Source organism: Macrotis lagotis, chromosome X (genome assembly GCF_037893015.1).
Source record: "Macrotis lagotis isolate mMagLag1 chromosome X, bilby.v1.9.chrom.fasta, whole genome shotgun sequence".
Taxonomy (NCBI): domain Eukaryota; kingdom Metazoa; phylum Chordata; class Mammalia; order Peramelemorphia; family Peramelidae; genus Macrotis; species Macrotis lagotis.
Window position 1 is genome coordinate 214,352,977 of NC_133666.1, and position 17,434 is coordinate 214,370,410.

Below are 17,434 nucleotides of genomic sequence, written 5' to 3' on the forward strand. Positions count from 1 at the left end.
CCAGTCACCAAGACATTTTATGATGCCTCAAGATTGGTGGAAGTAGTTAGCCATGTATTGTCACAATACATATAATGGATTCTTTTGTGTTTTATTATTTAATATATGACCCCAAAGTGCCAGAAGTCTAAAGGACTTAAAAATATGAAGAAAGAAAAAATTTTTAAAAGTGATTTTCTATAAGTGCTATGAGTAATGAGATGAAATGACACAATTGTTTAAAAAAATGAAATATAAATTCTGAGGAAAAGACAAATAGTCATATTCTTTGTTCAAGTAAAAGCCTCCCTATAAAATAGATTAAAGAACCATAAATCATTACCTTCACAAGAGTAAAAAATATTGGAATAAAATCAAAAGATTGTAAAAAAGTCAAAGTAGAGGAAATTCAGAGAAATATTTGTGATAAAAAGAATAGAGCTGAGTAAGACTTTGAAATGGAAATATAAGTCAAGAAAAATCTGTAAAGGTAAATCTACCTGAGGAATTGGAAAGGCTGTATGATATTGCATACTCACGTTCTAATAAAGAAAAGCATTGCTTCAGAACCTTATCTTCAAAGGGTTTTGAAGGATCTAACAACAAAAACAAAAGATCTGAGAGGATTGACTCTGTTCTGAGGTTAAGAGGGAGAAAAAAAAAGAATGAAAGGTAAAAGTAATATGTAATATATTTCTTATGATTATAGGGGAAGAGAATGAGATGACTAAATGTAATTTTCTCCTTTTAATTCCCATTACTGTGAAATGCACTGTCCCTCCCCCTCCCCCAAGGCAGACTCACAATCTAGATGTCATCCTCAAGTCCTCAGCACTGTCAATTCTATACTCAATACATTTTCTCTCTTCTTACACTCCATGTCTAAAATTTCTCTCAACCAAAGTCCATTCTCTAGTCTGTTATCAAAACAGTCTTCCTAAAGGGCAGACCACATTACACCATTTTTCTTCTACCAATCAAACTCCAATGGTTCTCTTAACCCTCAGGATCAAATATAAATTCCTCTGTTCAGTTTTTTAAAATCCTTCGTAATCTGGGTCATTTCTAATCATTTTATACTTCATTCCTCTCCAGTTCTGGAACATTCCCCCTCCTCATCTCTACCACCTAGCTTCTTTCTTTTTCTTTTTTTAAGGCAAACGGGGTTAAGTGACTTGTCCAAGGCCATACAGCTACGTAATTATTAAGTGTCTGAGGCCGGATTTGAACCCAGGTACTCCTGACTCCAGGGCCGGTGCTCTATCCACTGTGACACCTAGCCACCTTCACCTAGCTTCTTTCAGATCTCAATTAAAATCTTTTTCTACGGTCTTTCCCATTCCTTAAATGCCAGTGTTTTCTCTAGCAATTAGCTCCAATTTATCATGCATTTATTTAGTAATATATATTACAATGCACACACTACATATATATATATATATATATATCTGTGTATATATATATATATATATATATATATATGTATATGTGAAGCATTACATTTGTATGATATATTCCCCATCAGATTGTAAACTCAAAGGAAAGTACTCTTTTTGCCTTTCTCTGTATCCCTAGAATTTAGCACAATGTCTGATACATTGTAAGCATTTAATAAATGCTTGTTGACTTGCACAATGTCTGATACATAGTAAGCATTTAATAAATGCTTGTTGACTTGTGTTCAAGGAGAAAGGATTCTGGAGAATAAGCATCAGGTGAACTACTCTTAACTGGACAAAGGAGAATTTAAAATACATATACATTTTGAATCACACAAAATTACATCAAACTTAACAAAAAGGGATAGGGAAAAAATGGTTAAGAATAATTGGGGGAGGTGGGGGAAGGAGATCCTGAAACGATGATTAAAAGGAAAAAAATAAAAGCAACACTAAGGTAGTGCTCATCAGTTTTGGCACATGGTTGAACAAATTGTGGCATATGGATATAATGGAGTATTGTGCTATAAGAAATTATCAGATCAGGCGGCTAGGTGGTGCAGTGGATAGAGCACCGGTCCTGGAGTCAGGAGTACCTGGGTTCAAATCAGGTCTCAGACATTTAATAATTACCTAGCTGTGTGGCCTTGGGCAAGCCACTTAACCCCATTTGCCTTGCAAAAAAAAAAACCCTAAAAAAATTATCAGATAATGCAGAGAATGTTGAGAAGGCTAAGAAGCACAAAATGATACAAAGTAAAGTGAACAGAACCAGAATAATTTGGTTAAAGACTTCTTAAAGATATGTAAACATGTCACCATTTCCTGAGAGGTCACGGACTCAAGGTAAACAGCATCACACATTTTTGGATACAGGCACTGTACAGTATTTTTATTTTCACTGTTGTTATCCAGGTTAAGGAAAAATAAGGCCAATGAAATATTTTTATAATTTTACAGTCAATACAAGTCTTTAGAAGGAAAGACAAACAGGAAAGTTTCTGAAACAGGTTGAGTTTGTTAGACTTTTTAAAAATAAGCAATTTAGGGAGTCATGGTTTCAAATTGAATTTTTTTTATCCTATGCATATTGAAATATTTCTTTGGGGGGGGTTGAGTAATTTTTTTTAAAAGGAAGTCAAAAAAGAAAAATATACCATTTATGTCTCATCTTGATTAATTAATGCCCAAAGTGCTGTTGATGCATTGTTATTATAAAGGGTATTTTTTCCTTCATTATTTACCCCTTTATTCTTATTGTTAAAAGTACAGAAATTACCAAGTTTTTTTGGTTTGGAAAAATTTTATTTATCTTGTCCATTACCTCTACTTTTTGTTCATTCTAGTTTTTTGGGGTATATATCAGAGATATATAAATTCTGAATATTTACTCCTGTAATTTTTGTTTATGCTTTGTTACTTCTAGGAACTATAAATGCATATCAATCAGGAATAGCAAGAGTGGATTCTGGTCTAATGTTTGTTTTATTGTAAACTTTTCAAGCACTTTATCACTGTACACATTGGTTCCTGGCTTCTAATGTATACATCCTATCATGTTAAGATATTCTAATAAGACATTTCCCATATTTCTAATGAAAACTAATTCAAAAGAAGTTGCATACAATAAAAAAATATTTTGGAGGGGGAGTGGATTATTGCTGGCAAGAAGCCAGAGTATAGAAACTCTATGGAATAGCATTCTTCCTCAACTTAGTCTTAGAATTCTGTCATGTGACTTATAGTTGTATAGCTAAATCATAGAACTTCAGAGTTGGAAGGGACCTGAGGAATAATTTGGGCCATCTCATCCCCCTAAAGATTTTTCACTAGGTTTAACAGGTAGTCATCCAGCCTCTTCCTGAAAATCCCAGAGTGGGGAACCCTCTCTCCTGAGAAAGCTCATTCCATATTTTTGGATGGATTTGTTGGGAAGCTTTTCCTGACAGCAGACAGCATCTGAAATTTGCTTCTTTGCAAACTTATATTCATTGCTTCATGACACAACCAAGATAAAATATACTAAGTTTTTTCTTCATAAATAACTTCAAACACTTAAGACAAATATCATGCCCTTCTTGAGTCTTCTCTTCTTCAGGATAAACATCCCAAGATCTTCTAAACAATATTCAATGGCATGTATTTCAAGTATTTCCTCATTCTGGTTTTCCCTTTCTCAGGACTATATAATTTAGCAATTTCCTTTTTAATCTGCCATGGTCAGAATTGAAGACAAAGTCCTACATATGACCTGACTAAATGGAATATAGACTCATTTCTTTATTCCTGGAAGCTGTATTTTTCCTTCAGTAGTCCAAGGTCACAATCTTGGCTAAAACAAAGTATTTTTTTGACTATATGAAGTTCACTGTTCATTAAAACTCTCAGATCTTGGTCAAATTGCTAAGGATGCCTTCCCTATCCAGTACCTGTGAAATACATTTCCCAAATGTAAGAGTTTGTTTTATCCAATTTCATTTTATTAGATTCAGTCAATATTCATTCATGAAAACTTTTACATCCTGTCATGCATTATGTCAACAACTCATTTTTTAACCTGAAAATTTGATAAGCCTTGTCATCTATGTCTTTATCCAAGTTATTGATGAAAATGTTCAATGACAAAGGACAAAGCACTGATCTCTGTGGAACTCCACAGATTTCCTTCCTCAATGAACTTAACAATTAATGCTCTGAATTTGGTTATTTAATTACTCCTAATTATACATTATCCACCTTTTCCAGAAAAATGAAATGAGATACTGTATCAAACATTGGCCTAAAATTTGTAGAACAGATCTAAAGGATATCCTGTCAAAAAAGAAAGTGCTAACATGACATTATTTGTCCTTGACGAAGTCTTTTTTTTTTAAGTTTTTACAAGGCAATGGGGTTGAGTAACTTGAGTTCAAATCCGGCATCAGACCCTAAATGTCTGAGGTCAGATTTGAACTCAGGTACTCCTGATTCCAGGGCCGGTGCTCTATCCACTGCACCACCTAGCCACCTCCATGTTGGTTTTTAGTGATATAATTTTAATTTAATGTTTTGGATTTTGGCCAAGAAACAAATTCTTTGGACTTCAGTCTCTAGAATCTATCCTCTTTACATATACACATCTGTCTCCCCTTTTGAAAAAATTGAACATTTGTCTTTTTCTAGGAAAGTGGTTGCTGCCTTGTTCTCTTTTAATATTGTTGTTAGTAGCTCAGCAATTATATCTAGGGATCACAAAGTTTTGACCCCCCAGTTTGAGTACAGCCCTCTTACTTTATATAAGAAATTAAGGTGGTATCCAGTTCTTCTAGATTAGGAGATTAAAATTCTTTCTTACTTTATTCTCATATATGTTGGGCATATATTACCTATTACCTTGTAGCAATTGTTTTCCTCTCCTTCATTCAAGTAATTTTTCTTCACTGAGAAAATATAAAAGGGCAATTGAATAACTTGCTCTTCATCATTTTGTTGTTCCTTACTATCACTGATCAACTGGTTCTCCAACACAGCTAAAAACACTAATTTTTTTTCCTTAAGCTATTCTCATTAGCTTCCACTAAGTCTAAGCATTAGCTCTCTTGACACTATTCTTATCATATCATGTCACATTTTTGTCTGGTTATATGTCTTTGATATTTGTATTTGACTTCTGTAAAAATATCTTTTCAAAATTATGGTCAAGTTTTCCAAAAAACAAAGATTGTGTTTTCTGTTGATATTTGTTTATTCTGACAATTTCCTTGTTTCCCCCTCTTCATTAGCAATCTTTGTAGTTTTCAAAGACAGGATCTGAACTCCTCTTTCTTACTTCAAAGTTGTTCTAATCACACCATGTTGTATTTCATCTGTAAAAGATATCTTTTACAAGATATATGATAAGAAAGAGGTGAATTACTCATATAGCAATAGTGATGGGCAACAGATGAACAATCCTACCACTGTACTAAAGAATTAAGCCTCCAGAGGACTGAGTCATATAAGTCATAAAAAGAAATAGAATCACAAACATACTATGTTCAGTTGTTTAAAATTTCAGGATAACTGAGAGCAATTTAAAATGAAGAGAAAAAGAGAATCTTCTGTTTAAACATTCATTTTTGCTTCCCCAATCCAGGGTTGGTCCAAGAAATGAAACTTTTAAGTAAACCTTTTAAAAAAAATCATCCACTAAATTCAGCATTTATGCCCTCCTTGCTCCTCTTCTTTCTCCCATGAAGATTGTTACTTCCTACCCAGTGACCTGCAAAGCATATTAATGCTTATATCCTTAATCTTGGGGAGGTGGGAACTGAAAAAATGCATTACAGTTTTCCCTCAGAAATAGAACTAATAATACTGCCAAGCCTCTAAATGATTTAGAATATCTAAAATGTATCCAGCAGTTTACATACAATTATTTCTTCCATGTTCTTGGTTCCTCAAAAGTCTGCATTGAGGAACCTATGTTACAGGCTTTAAGTAGAGGTGATTCTAGGTGAAATTGACAAGTGTTTTTCTTCATTCTTAACAATTTCCCATTTTAGCACCATTCTTTCTCTCATCTCCATATCCCTTATGATCAGTCTTATCCTGTTGCCCCTGATTCCAGATACTCCAGAAATACTGAGGACCAGCCTCCTCAGCTAAGAACTGTACTAGTGGGGCAGCTAGGTGGTATAGTGGATAGAGTACCAACCCTGGAGTCAGGAGGACCTGAGTTTAAATCTGAACTCAGACACTTAATACTTTCTTAGCTATATAATCTTGGGCAAGTCATTTAACCATATTGACTTGGCAAAAAAAAACCAAACCCAAAACCCAAAACTGTACTACTTTTGAACTTCTCTTTCTACTCTCTTATGAACTTAACAGGAAGATAGATTATCCAAAAACAAAGTGATCAGCTAGTTGCCAAGTTAAAAAGGTTCATTAACTAATTTAAAATAAGAATTTAATGACTGGTAATTGTTGAGTTTTTTCTACTTGCTTTTATTTATAAAGGAGACAATAGTCTTTTATTATTTCAAAGACATTAGGAAAAGATGACCTGACCATACATACAATAAGAATAACCCACAACAAATAACCCACATATTTATTTTACACTTAAGATGGGATAAAAAAGATAACTCAAATACTGAGTATATTTTTTAACAGAGGAAAAAAAGGTAAAAAAAAGGCATTATAAGGTACAGAAGGGGTTTTGATCTGTATTCATGCCATCAGGAATTCATCTAAACCTTTATCTAAGAATGGATTATTAATGAGATGTTAAACAGAAATAGCATATTTATAAGCTTGATGTTTTAGCACCTCCTATCACCAGCAAAACCAAATACTACACCTATAAATAAACCTCTCCCACAAAAATTAAAAATCTATTAAGATGATTGTTAGGAATTTTTCTTTCAATCAGTAGCTCTTTTTTTTTTCTATTTAATATTAATCTAATTTTAGGTTTCATTTAAGTGCTTTTCATATGAGGCTACTAATAGTAAAAGTGATCCAGGAAGGTTAATTAAGCTATATTTCTGTAACCTCATATGGTATAGCTTTTGTTATTTTTATTATTGGAATACCAGACAGTACTGAATTTGTTGCAACATGAACCACTTTTGGATCTTGGCTCAAGTAAGGGTTTGTGTACTAGGAGGGAGAAAAAGAGAGTACAGTACTAAGCATAGGCTCAGCCATTTCAATATTCCTTGGAATGATCTTGAGGATGGATGGTATCAGGGGATTCCAATAATTCCCAGTGAGGTTTCCTATGGATGGATATTCTTTTGGAAATCACTATTCTGCCATAAATATAAAAATAAATGTCAGGTCTTTTTCTTTGTATCCAATTTTCAAGAAAATTATTTATCTATTTTAAACAAATAATTTGTCAGATATATCTTAAGAAAGAATAACAAATGTAAAAAAAAATACCACTATATTTTCTCCACTGGCTCAAGCATGTGTAGTTTTAATTAAAACTACAAAAACAATCTTAGTTGGTTATAGAAAGTAAAGTATAGGATTAAAATAATTGTCAAGATAATTAAGGATAAAAACACTTTTGCACCAATGGTTTGGCTGTTGGAAAAAAAAAACACCAAAAGATTATTTCAATTTTCTACTTACCTTGAATATGTAGCTAGAGCATGAATCTTCCCATTTACTTGGTATAGCTTGTTACTTACACGTGATTTTTCCCTCTTTAGAATGTATATTCCTAAGGCAGTGACTGCTTTAGTCTTTCTAGAATCCTTAACATTTCTTACTGTGCCTTGGGACACATTAAATGCACATAGTAAAATGCTTGTTGACAGACTACCTGTTTTGCAAGTTGGAAGAATTAAATATACTAGAATGCAACCACAATCTTAAATGGGGAGTACTTTATTGGACAAGACACGACTTGGAAAAGAGCTTACCTATATAAAATACAACTGGGAATCTTTCTATTTCTTTTTTTCTTTCTTTTTTTTTTTAGGTTTTTGCAAGGCAAATGGGGTTAAGTGGCTTGCCCAAGGCCACACAGCTAGGTAATTATTGTCTGAGACCGGATTTGAACCCAGGTACTCCTGACTCCAAGGCCGGTGCTTTATCCACTAGGCCACCTAGCTGCCCTATTTCCTCTTAATTGGCTAAATTATCAAGTCATAAAGAATACAGAATGCTTAATTTTGTTTTTAATGTACATAAAGGCTAAAGTCATGTAAAAGCTCATTTTTAGGATATACTTTGCTTAGTCTGAAATTGGAATATCATATACTTACTTTTTAAGGTCAACATTTCTCTTGGTATTGGATTAAAAATTGCCTTTGCAATTTATGTAGTTTCACTAAATGTATTTTGGTTGTGATAGCTGTTGTCTCTGGACATGTATTACTTAATAACACAAATCTGAAGTCAGTGAGAGAAAAGGGTCCCTTGAGGTACTGAGGTATCTCTTGTTTGGTGCAACCATATTTTTTTAAAATTATTTATTTGAAGGAATATAACAAATTATGATCTGGTTAATTTTTACAACTTCTATTTTTATAATGACTAGATATATTCCCTTTTCATAGTTGGGGGTAAAGGAAAAAATAGTGAACTCAAGGTCATAGCAAGTTTCTATCTTGTAGATTTTGAATTTCTTTGTCTTTCCATCCAATGTTTCTTTTCTTCTTTCACTACCATAGTCTAAATTAAATTTTATATCAACATACTTCATCCAATTTTTAGATAGCCAAATTGTTGGAAGTTTTTTCCTCCCAAATCTTAAGCCAAAAATTTCCTTCCTGTAACTTGTAATAATAAATTTTATTCTATGTCTATGTCTCTGGGGCCAAGGAGAACATATCTAATCACTTTTCTCATGACAGCTTTTTTTTTAAGTTTTTGCAAGGCAATGGGGTTAAGTGGCTTGTCCAAGGCCACACAACTAGGTAATTATTAAGTGTCTGAGGCCACATTTAAACTCAGGTACTCCTGACTCCAGGGCTGGTGCTCTATCCACTGTGCCACCTAACCACCCCTCTCATGACAGCTTATAAGTAATTGAAAATAGTGATCATGTTTCCCCTAATTCCCCTCTTTTCCAAGTGAAATATTCTCATGATTTTCAACTATTCCTTGTAGGAAATGATTTAAAGCTATCCTAGATATCCACCAGCTTATAAAAATCCTTCAGAAAATGTGGCACGGAGAACTGGATACTGTACTCCAGATGTGGTCTAACAAAGGCAAGAATACAGCATAATAATTACCTTTTAGTCTCTGGAAATGTATTAGAGAGCAAAACTTTCATTACGTTACTTGTCTCACATAAATGTAATTTCAGTTAATCACAAAAATTTCACATCTATTTCACATGAACTCTCCTGCCTCATCTCTTCTCCCCATCCTGAATCAATTGACTTTCTGGACCAAAATGAAAAACTTAATTTTTTTTTAAAATACTAACTTTTATTGATAGATTATCTCATAAAAATCTGTTAATACAGTTTAAGGATTCCAATTCTGTCACCCAAATTATTAATTATCCCTCCCTGTTTCACATCAACAAAAGCATGCCATGTTTGCCTTAATCCAAGTCTGATAAAAATATTAACCTTAACAGGCAAAGGACAGATCTCTGAGACACTCCACTAGCGACATCCATTCAATTAGTAAACATTGCAGCAACCCTGGAGTCAGGAGGATCTGAGTTCAAATCTAACTTCAGACACTTAATAATTACCTAGCTGTGTGACCTTGGGCAAGTCACTTAACCCCATTGCCTTAAATAAAAATTTTCTAAAAAATTTCCTTAAAAAAAAAGGAAGTTGGGTCCTGATCTGAGCCTGCAAGGGAGCTAGGATTCTAAAAAGAGAATTCATTTCAAGCATTTAAAATACTTGGCAACCTGGTTAGTTCCTAGTGTTCTTACACTTGATTCCCCTCATGTACTGTGTGATCCAGATAAACTGGCCAATTTGTTCTACAAGTTGTTTACATAATATTTTCCCCATTAAATTTTAAGTTCCCTAACAGAAGAGACTTTTGCCTTTTTTGTATCCCTAGTACTTAGCAGTGTCTGCAAACAGTCAGTACTTTAAAAAATGTTTACATTTACAATTTGATTTCTATCTCTTTTCAATGGTGGTCCACCATTCCTGCCCTGTATACTCTCCCTCTTAATTTTCCAGGCTTCCTTTCAAGAATCAATTTAAATTTCATCTTTGACAGGATGTATTTTCCAATTACTCCTGCTGAGATTACCTTACTGAGATTACCTTTATATAATAAGCTTTATATCTGAGATGTAAAGAGCTATTTACTTGTGATCTCACTAATTAGAATGTGAACTCTTTGGGGGCGGCTAGGTGGCGCAGTGAATAGAGCACCTGCCCTGGAGTCAGGAGGACCTGAGTTCAAATCCGACCTCAGACACTTAATAATTGCCTAGCTGTGTGGCCTTGGGCAAGCCACTTAATCCCAGTGCCTTGCAAAAAACCTTAAAAAAAATGTAAACTCCTTGAAGGCAGATTCAGTGTTTTTGATCCTCTATGCATCACCAGTGCCTTGCAAAAACCTAAAAAAAAAAATGTAAACTCCTTTAAGGCAGATTCAGTGTTTTTGATTCTCTATGCATCATAGCCATAGAGTGAGTACTTTAAAAACATTAGATTGCCTGACTTAAAGAAGAAAATTATTAAGGGTTAAGAAGACACTGGTAACATTAATATTCAGTATTCGTATCTGGTCCAACATCCAAAGTCTGAATCTATTTCAATGTATTATTACGTTTCTATGTGTTCAATCTTGAGAGACTATGACAAATGCCTTAAGTTCAGTTAGAACCTGTTTTATGAAATCGCTGCCATCTACTAGTTTAAAATAACAGACTCTTAACGCGCTGAACGAACCCATGCCATGATGCAGTTGTGTAATGTTAAAAAGTTTTTGAAATATGAAGGTCTTGGGAGAAGTATCAAGCAGGGACAACACATAATGCAAAAAATTAGTGGGGGCTGAGATCTAGTTTGTCTCATTCCAGTTTTCACCATATGAAACATAATATAAAACTAATCCCCTGGGGGGGGAAGATAAAAGAGAAAAATTAAGTAGCCATGAAATTGCTGTGGTTCAAGACCACTGGCAGGGGTCTGGCAATTCTGAGTTTCAAGGAAAGTCGGCATCCGTTCCTTACGTGCCTATTGGGTGCTTTTTGGATATTAAGCTTATGGATCGAGGTTATGAAGGGGCGGGATACAGAGAAAGTCTACTCCCCGCCCCCCCCAAACCCAGCAGAAGGTCTCTTAACTACACCCCACAAAAACCAAGTCGGAAAAGCACTATGCGGATACACAGGGAAGCGGCGGGAATTGGGGAATAGTTACAGTTTGGGGGGGCTGGTGCTGCGATCAAAGCGGGGCAGGGCCGCTCCACGCCGGCGCCCCGGGCGTCCATCCTACAAGCACGTCCGGGCCCGGTTACAAAGGCTGCGCGTGCGGGGCCGGGGCCGGGGCCGGGGCCGGGGCGGCGGAGCGGGGCCGGGGCCGGGGGCGGCGGAGCGGGGCCGGGGCCGGGGGCGGCGGAGCGGGGCCGGGGCCGGGACGGCCGCACTCCCGGCCCACACACCACACGCCCCTCCGGACCTCCGCGGCCCCCGCCCCGGCCCGTAGGAAACGAGAGCAAACCCCGAGCCGGGCCCTCCCCCCGGGCTGGCGGCCCGCGCCGGGCGTCCCCGGCCGCCGCTCCGCCTCTCGGAGCCCAGGCGGCGGGTGCCCTCGCGCGGCCCCGCCCCCCGCCCGCCGCGCGTAAGGTGCGGAGCGCCGACGTGCGCGAGCCCGCGGCGCGGCGCGGCGCGGCGGGCGGGGGGGGTGGGGCGGCGGGGCCGACGTCGCGCGGGAGGAGGCGACGCGGAGGCCGAGGCGGAGCCGGAGGAGGAGCAGGAGCCGGAGGAGGAGGAGGTTTCGCTCGGCGTCATGGCGGCTGCCGGGAGGCGCTGAGCGGCGGGAGCGGGGGCGCGCGCGCTCGCGGACGGCTCGTTACTTCTCTCTCCTCTACTCTCTCTCTCTGTGTTTGTGTTTCAATAATGAATTGATTGTTGTGGCCGCGACTGAGACTCGCCGGGCCGTGCCGCGGGCCAGCGTCCCGCCTCCCCTGGCCGCCCTCCTCCCCTTTTTCCCTCCCTTTCCGTCCACACGCGCACACACTCACACATACACACACGCTCACACACAAACGCGCACACACACTCCTACACGCGCGCGCGCGCGCACATACACAGACACTACCCGGACGACCGGGGCCAGAGTCTGTCCACAGCGGCCGCAGCGCGGCCCGGGCTCCGGGAGGAGAGCAGCAGAGTCCCGCCGCCGGCCGGGGACGCCCTTCCCGCAGGTAAGGAAGGGGGGCCCGGCCGCGGCCGGGGCGTGGGGCCGGGGGCGGGAGGCCCTGCCCGGCCGGAGGCGGCTTCCCCGTGATGGCCGAGCGCGGCGGCCCAGCGGCCCTCGGGCGGGCGGGATGGGGGAGGGAGAGCGGGCGGCGGAGGCCCGGGGCCGCGGCCCAGCACCGGCGCCGGGCCGGGCCGGGAGGCGGCGCGTGGGATAGGGGAGCCGGCGGGAGTGGGAGCGCGCGCGTGTGCGAGGGGGCGCCCCGGGGCCCGGCCCGGGCAGGGCAGCGGCCAGCCTCCCCCTCGCCGAGTCGCCATCGCGCAGGCCTCCCCGGGGCGGCCGGCCGGCGCTGCCCCGCCGCAGCCAGCACGTGGGGAGCCGGGGGCGGGGGGCGGCCGCGGGGCCGGCGCCGGCGCCCGGGGAAGTTGGAGGCGGGAAAGGAGCGGCGCGGGCGGCCGGGGGAGGAGGAGGCCCGTGGAACGCCGGCGGAGGACGGACTGTTTGGGGGGGGGGCCGGGGCCCCGCTTTGTAACATCCACGGAAGAGCCCCGGGCCGGGCCCTGACAGCCGGACCGAGCCCGGCGGAGGCGCCGAGCCGAGAGGGAGAAAGAATGGGGCTGAAGGGCTGCCGCGGCCCAGGGACCGCCGGAGGAGCGCCGCAGGAGCCGAGTGTCTTCGGGAAACACTTTGCAAGAGAATTTAAGTCAAGGAATAAATCCTTGCCTGTGGGATTGAGGGCAGAGCCGAGATTAATTCGGGATTACCCAAAGTTTCAGGGCAGTTTTCAGCTTTTAAACTTCACTAGGACTTTGAGGACACCCTTTATTGCCCATCAGGAAGAAGTGACCCTCAGTGAAAAAGTCCTCGCAGAAGGACCCTAAGGAGTCGGCCAGTCTCCGGGATTCTCTGGTTTTCATTGAGCTAATATTTTTCTTTCCGTTTTGGTAAAAAGAAATAATCTTTGAAGTGGATTTTGTCTGTGCCGAGCTACACACCACAGTTCTACTCTCAGCAGGCTGTCTTGTTACTTTTTGGCTGTGGAAAGATCTGCCGTCTCCGCCCCTGCTTCTTCCTTTCCCTTCCCTGCCAGAGATCTCCTTTGTTTATTCATTGATGGCTTGTAGGTGACTCTTCTGTTTTGTGCTGGGATCTTGTCTAAAGAAGAGGTGGAGTTACTGTGGTGTCTTAAATCCCCCTACTGGAAGTCCAAAATTAGTGCCTTGGAATCAGTATCCTAAATTGGACAAAATAAGAATTTAAATTATGTTCCTTCCCTATCAATAACTTTGCATTGTAGAAACTCATTTGCTCTGATTCGTTTTCTTTTCCTTTTTCAGCAGTTGTACTTTCTCATTTAGAAGTTTGTTTCTTTTAGCACATGGAATGGTTGTCTTTTATTTTTTATTTTTATTTTTTTTGGTCTGTTCCTGAGATTTGAAAAATGAACTGAACTTAAGAGTTTGGAAGTACAGTATTTTCCACGTACTGCAGCTTGGTTATTCTGAGAAAGTTGCCTAAGAAAAGAGTCAAAGGACTTGGCTCCCTCCTGATCATTCAGTCTTGAACCCAGATCTTCAGACTCCCAAGACTAACCCTCTGTCTACTCTACAACTAGACTTTTGGACTTCATTTAGTCATGAAATGTTTTATTATGTAAAGCATTTTTTGCTTTATTAATCTTTGTAATTGGACTAAAATTTATCAGTCCACAATGTTTTTTCAACATTAAGAATTTTCATGCATTTTGAATATTTTCAGCCTTTCAAAACTGTATTTTATCAATGCATAACAATACATATTGATGAATGTATGACAAATATGTCAGTCAATTTAAACTAGTTTTAATATTTTTAAAAAACAACCTGATTATCATCTATTCAGGCAAATCCAAGACAACTTTTGAGTAATTTTTTTGTATGATTTTATGGCAATTTTAAGTCTAATTTTTAAAAAATTATGATCATTTTCTCTAGGTAATTTGAAAAGGGTCCGAAAATAACTTGTGACCATTTGGAAGGAAGCAAGGAGCAGTCTGAAATAAACAATCCAGCTTGTAAATTGGGAGGATTTATATTTTATTTTAAACTTCTGACTATTTACAATGAATGGACACAGTGATGAAGAAAGTGTTAGAAACAGTAGTGGAGAATCAAGGTAAGCACATTTAAAAAATATATTTGCCATAAGAATGCTAGAGAAAATTCGTGTTTTGTCAAATTTCTTTGCAAAGGACAATATCAATGATTTAGTTGCATCCTTACAGGAGAAACTTTCAAACTTTTGGTTTCTTTGGCCTATTTAAGTAATCCTGTCACTTTCATATAGATGAGTAATTACAGAAGCATTGTACATATTTTGAATTTTGAGTTTTGTCTCAGTTTCATGGAGGAAAAACTTACTTAAAGAATAAAATTCTCTAAAGGTGCTTAGATGATTCAAAATTCACTAGTCTAGTAAAGAGAAAGTTTTGTGATAGTTTTGAACAAGCTGCTGCCCCCTTTGGTGATTTCATTCATTTCTATGACGTTATCATTTAAATTGTAGATAACATTCAAATCTATTAATCCCTAGCACTTTCCTAGAATGATACATGTCCCAGAGCCTGCTGAACATTTCCACTGGTATCTTAAATTCAACATTTTTATAACTAATTCACTGATTCATCTCCCCACTTAAAACCTGTCCTCCTCATAATTTGTAGATAAATCTGCCCTCTTTCCTGTCATTCAGACTTAAAGCTTCAGACCCATCTTTGATCCTTTCTTAATTCCTATTTCCCCAAATCCAACTAAATAACTAGAGTCTGCCAGTTGTAACAATGAAATATCTTTTATCATCTGAAGCAACCTTTTATCAAGTTCTCATCTCTTTTGCATAGAGTAATAGTTTTCCTAACTTTTTCCTCTCCACAGTTTGTCTCTTTAATCCAGCTTTCATTTCTGTCCATATAGGACCTTTCAAAAGGATTACTCATATTGTTTTAGTCAGAATTTATTGCATCTGTTCATTTCCTTAAAAATTCTCTGTGGACTCTTTTGCCTACCAAATAAGATTTAAATTTCATATTTGATAATTGCATGGAAGCTTGGAGTCTTGTAGATGGGATGGAAGCTCTAGTTTCTGGTTTTGTTACCTTGGGCAATTCACTTAACCTCTAAGTGCCCCAAGCTCTTGAGACTTAGAATTTCTGAAGAGTTAATAATCTGCATTCTGAAAAGAAGTTTTCTGTTGTAAAGTTCTTCATTCATATGATATCTGTAGCCTTAACCACAAACAAAATAACAACCCTTGACACTTGTGTACATTCACTATTTAACTCCAACTACCCTTCAAAATTTACTTGACTATGTGAAATCACAAGTCTCAAAAAAATTGACAAAATTTCTAGTCTCTCTCCTACTATATTTTTAACCTTATCTTACTTCTTATATACTAGTTTATACATAATCTTTATCTTTACACTAGTCCTTCACTTGAGCCAAATGAACCACTTTATTATTTCCATTTCTCATCCTGTTCTCATCTCAGTACCTTTTTACCTTCTGTTCAACTGTGTCCTTCATGCTTAGCTTGTATTCAGTACAACATCCCTATTAAAATATTTAACTATTTAATCATGTTGTAAAGCCCACCTGAGATGCAACTTTCTTAATTCTCTCCTGTCTCTCAGTTGAAAATGAACTTTACATCAAAGTTCATGACTTTTCCCCCATTAATGCACTCATTTTGCCTATAGCCTTACCATAGCTTACCTTGTGTTCTACTATTTTCATCTTTATGTTCTTATTTCATCTTATATTTATTCTTGAAATAACACAGGAGGTTTTTCACTTTGTTCTTATATGTAAATGTTAAATTAAATATAGAAAGTAAATCTGCCCTCATTTTGTGAAACCATTGATGAAAATGATTAGTGTAGGGTTTTTTGAATCTGATAATTTTATTATAAATAATGTAACCAATAAAGAAAAGAGAATGCAATACTTATATATTTTTATCATTTTATGATTCAAATTTTTATTGCTAAAGTAGTTTTTTGGTCTTTTCATTTTCTCAAAAGCTGAGGTTTTCATTTGAGAAATAATATGTGCGCACTGATTATGGATTTTTCTGTGTGTATCTAAGCGAAAGACGATCAATTGGTGTGTATATTTGCAAGTAAGATGAGTAGATTTTTTTTTATAAACATGCGGGGAAACAGCAATTTTTCTTTTTGAAAGCCATTGTTATCTATGACATACCATTTTATATACATATGTATATGTGTTTATGTGTGTGTGTGCGTGCACATATATACTTTAAAAATACTTTGCACAAACATTTTTATATCATGTGAAGTGGCTTTTAAAATTGTATTTTGCTATAGTTCCAAAGAAATTGTAATTGTTCTTAGCTTGTCAGATTGCAAGGGGAATATATTTTACCAATTTTCTTTGACTAAGGTAAAAGATGATACTTTTTTAAAAATCCACTGTGTCCCTCTCTTATTTAGTATTTTATCTTGTAAACTTCAAGGACCTGTAATTTCATTGCTTTGGGTGCTGCCTCTACTGACTCAGAAATAAACCCTCTCTGTAACTCAAAAGATGAACTTGGAGCCTTGCTAAGGCCTCATAATTTTTCATTATGCTAATACCAAACTAATGCCAAGCCTCTCTGAACTTAAATAGGATGATCCTCTGACATTGCATATAGCTATACAGTCTTAACATGAGACCTTTAGTATATTCATTAATGAAAATTAGAAATAAATAGAAGAATTTAGCAGTCATACTTCCTTCAGATCCATAGATAGGTTAAATTTTTGTTTGGGGTTGTATACTATAAGCTTTAAAAATTTGTTGCAACAAATGAAACTCATTTGTTTAAGTGATATAAGACAGAAAAGAGATAGTATCTTTACTTAATACCTACTTGTGTGGGGGGGTAGAGAAACTGTAAAGGCAAGGATCAGGGAAATAGCGGGCAGTCAGAAAGATGTTTAAAAAAAATAGGGGGTAAGTAAACAAAAATAATGTAAATCAGGGTGTCTAGGTGGCACAGTAGATAGAGCACTGGCCCTGGAGTCAGGAGTACCTGAATTGAAATCTGGCCTCACACTTAATAATTACCTAGCTGTGTGGCCTTGGGCAAGCCACTTAACCTCTTTGCCTTGCAAAAACAAACAAACAAAAGTAAATCTAT

At 38.3% G+C, this 17,434-nt stretch overlaps 1 protein-coding gene across 3 annotated transcripts in view; it reads left to right on the forward strand.

Moving 5' to 3' along the window:
- The first annotated feature begins 11,841 nt into the window (after nucleotides 1-11,841).
- The window catches only part of CHD1 (chromodomain helicase DNA binding protein 1), a 123,357-nt gene continuing 117,764 nt past the window's right edge, over nucleotides 11,842-17,434 (forward strand). For 2 of the 3 annotated variants that reach the window (XM_074201502.1, XM_074201504.1), the window contains exons 1-2: nucleotides 11,842-12,257; nucleotides 14,224-14,404. In XM_074201502.1, the coding sequence (XP_074057603.1) occupies nucleotides 14,352-14,404 (53 nt within the window). In that variant the 5' untranslated portion in view covers nucleotides 11,842-12,257; nucleotides 14,224-14,351. The remainder of the gene's footprint in view (nucleotides 12,258-14,223; nucleotides 14,405-17,434) is intronic. The other variant, XM_074201503.1, reaches the window with a different exon arrangement.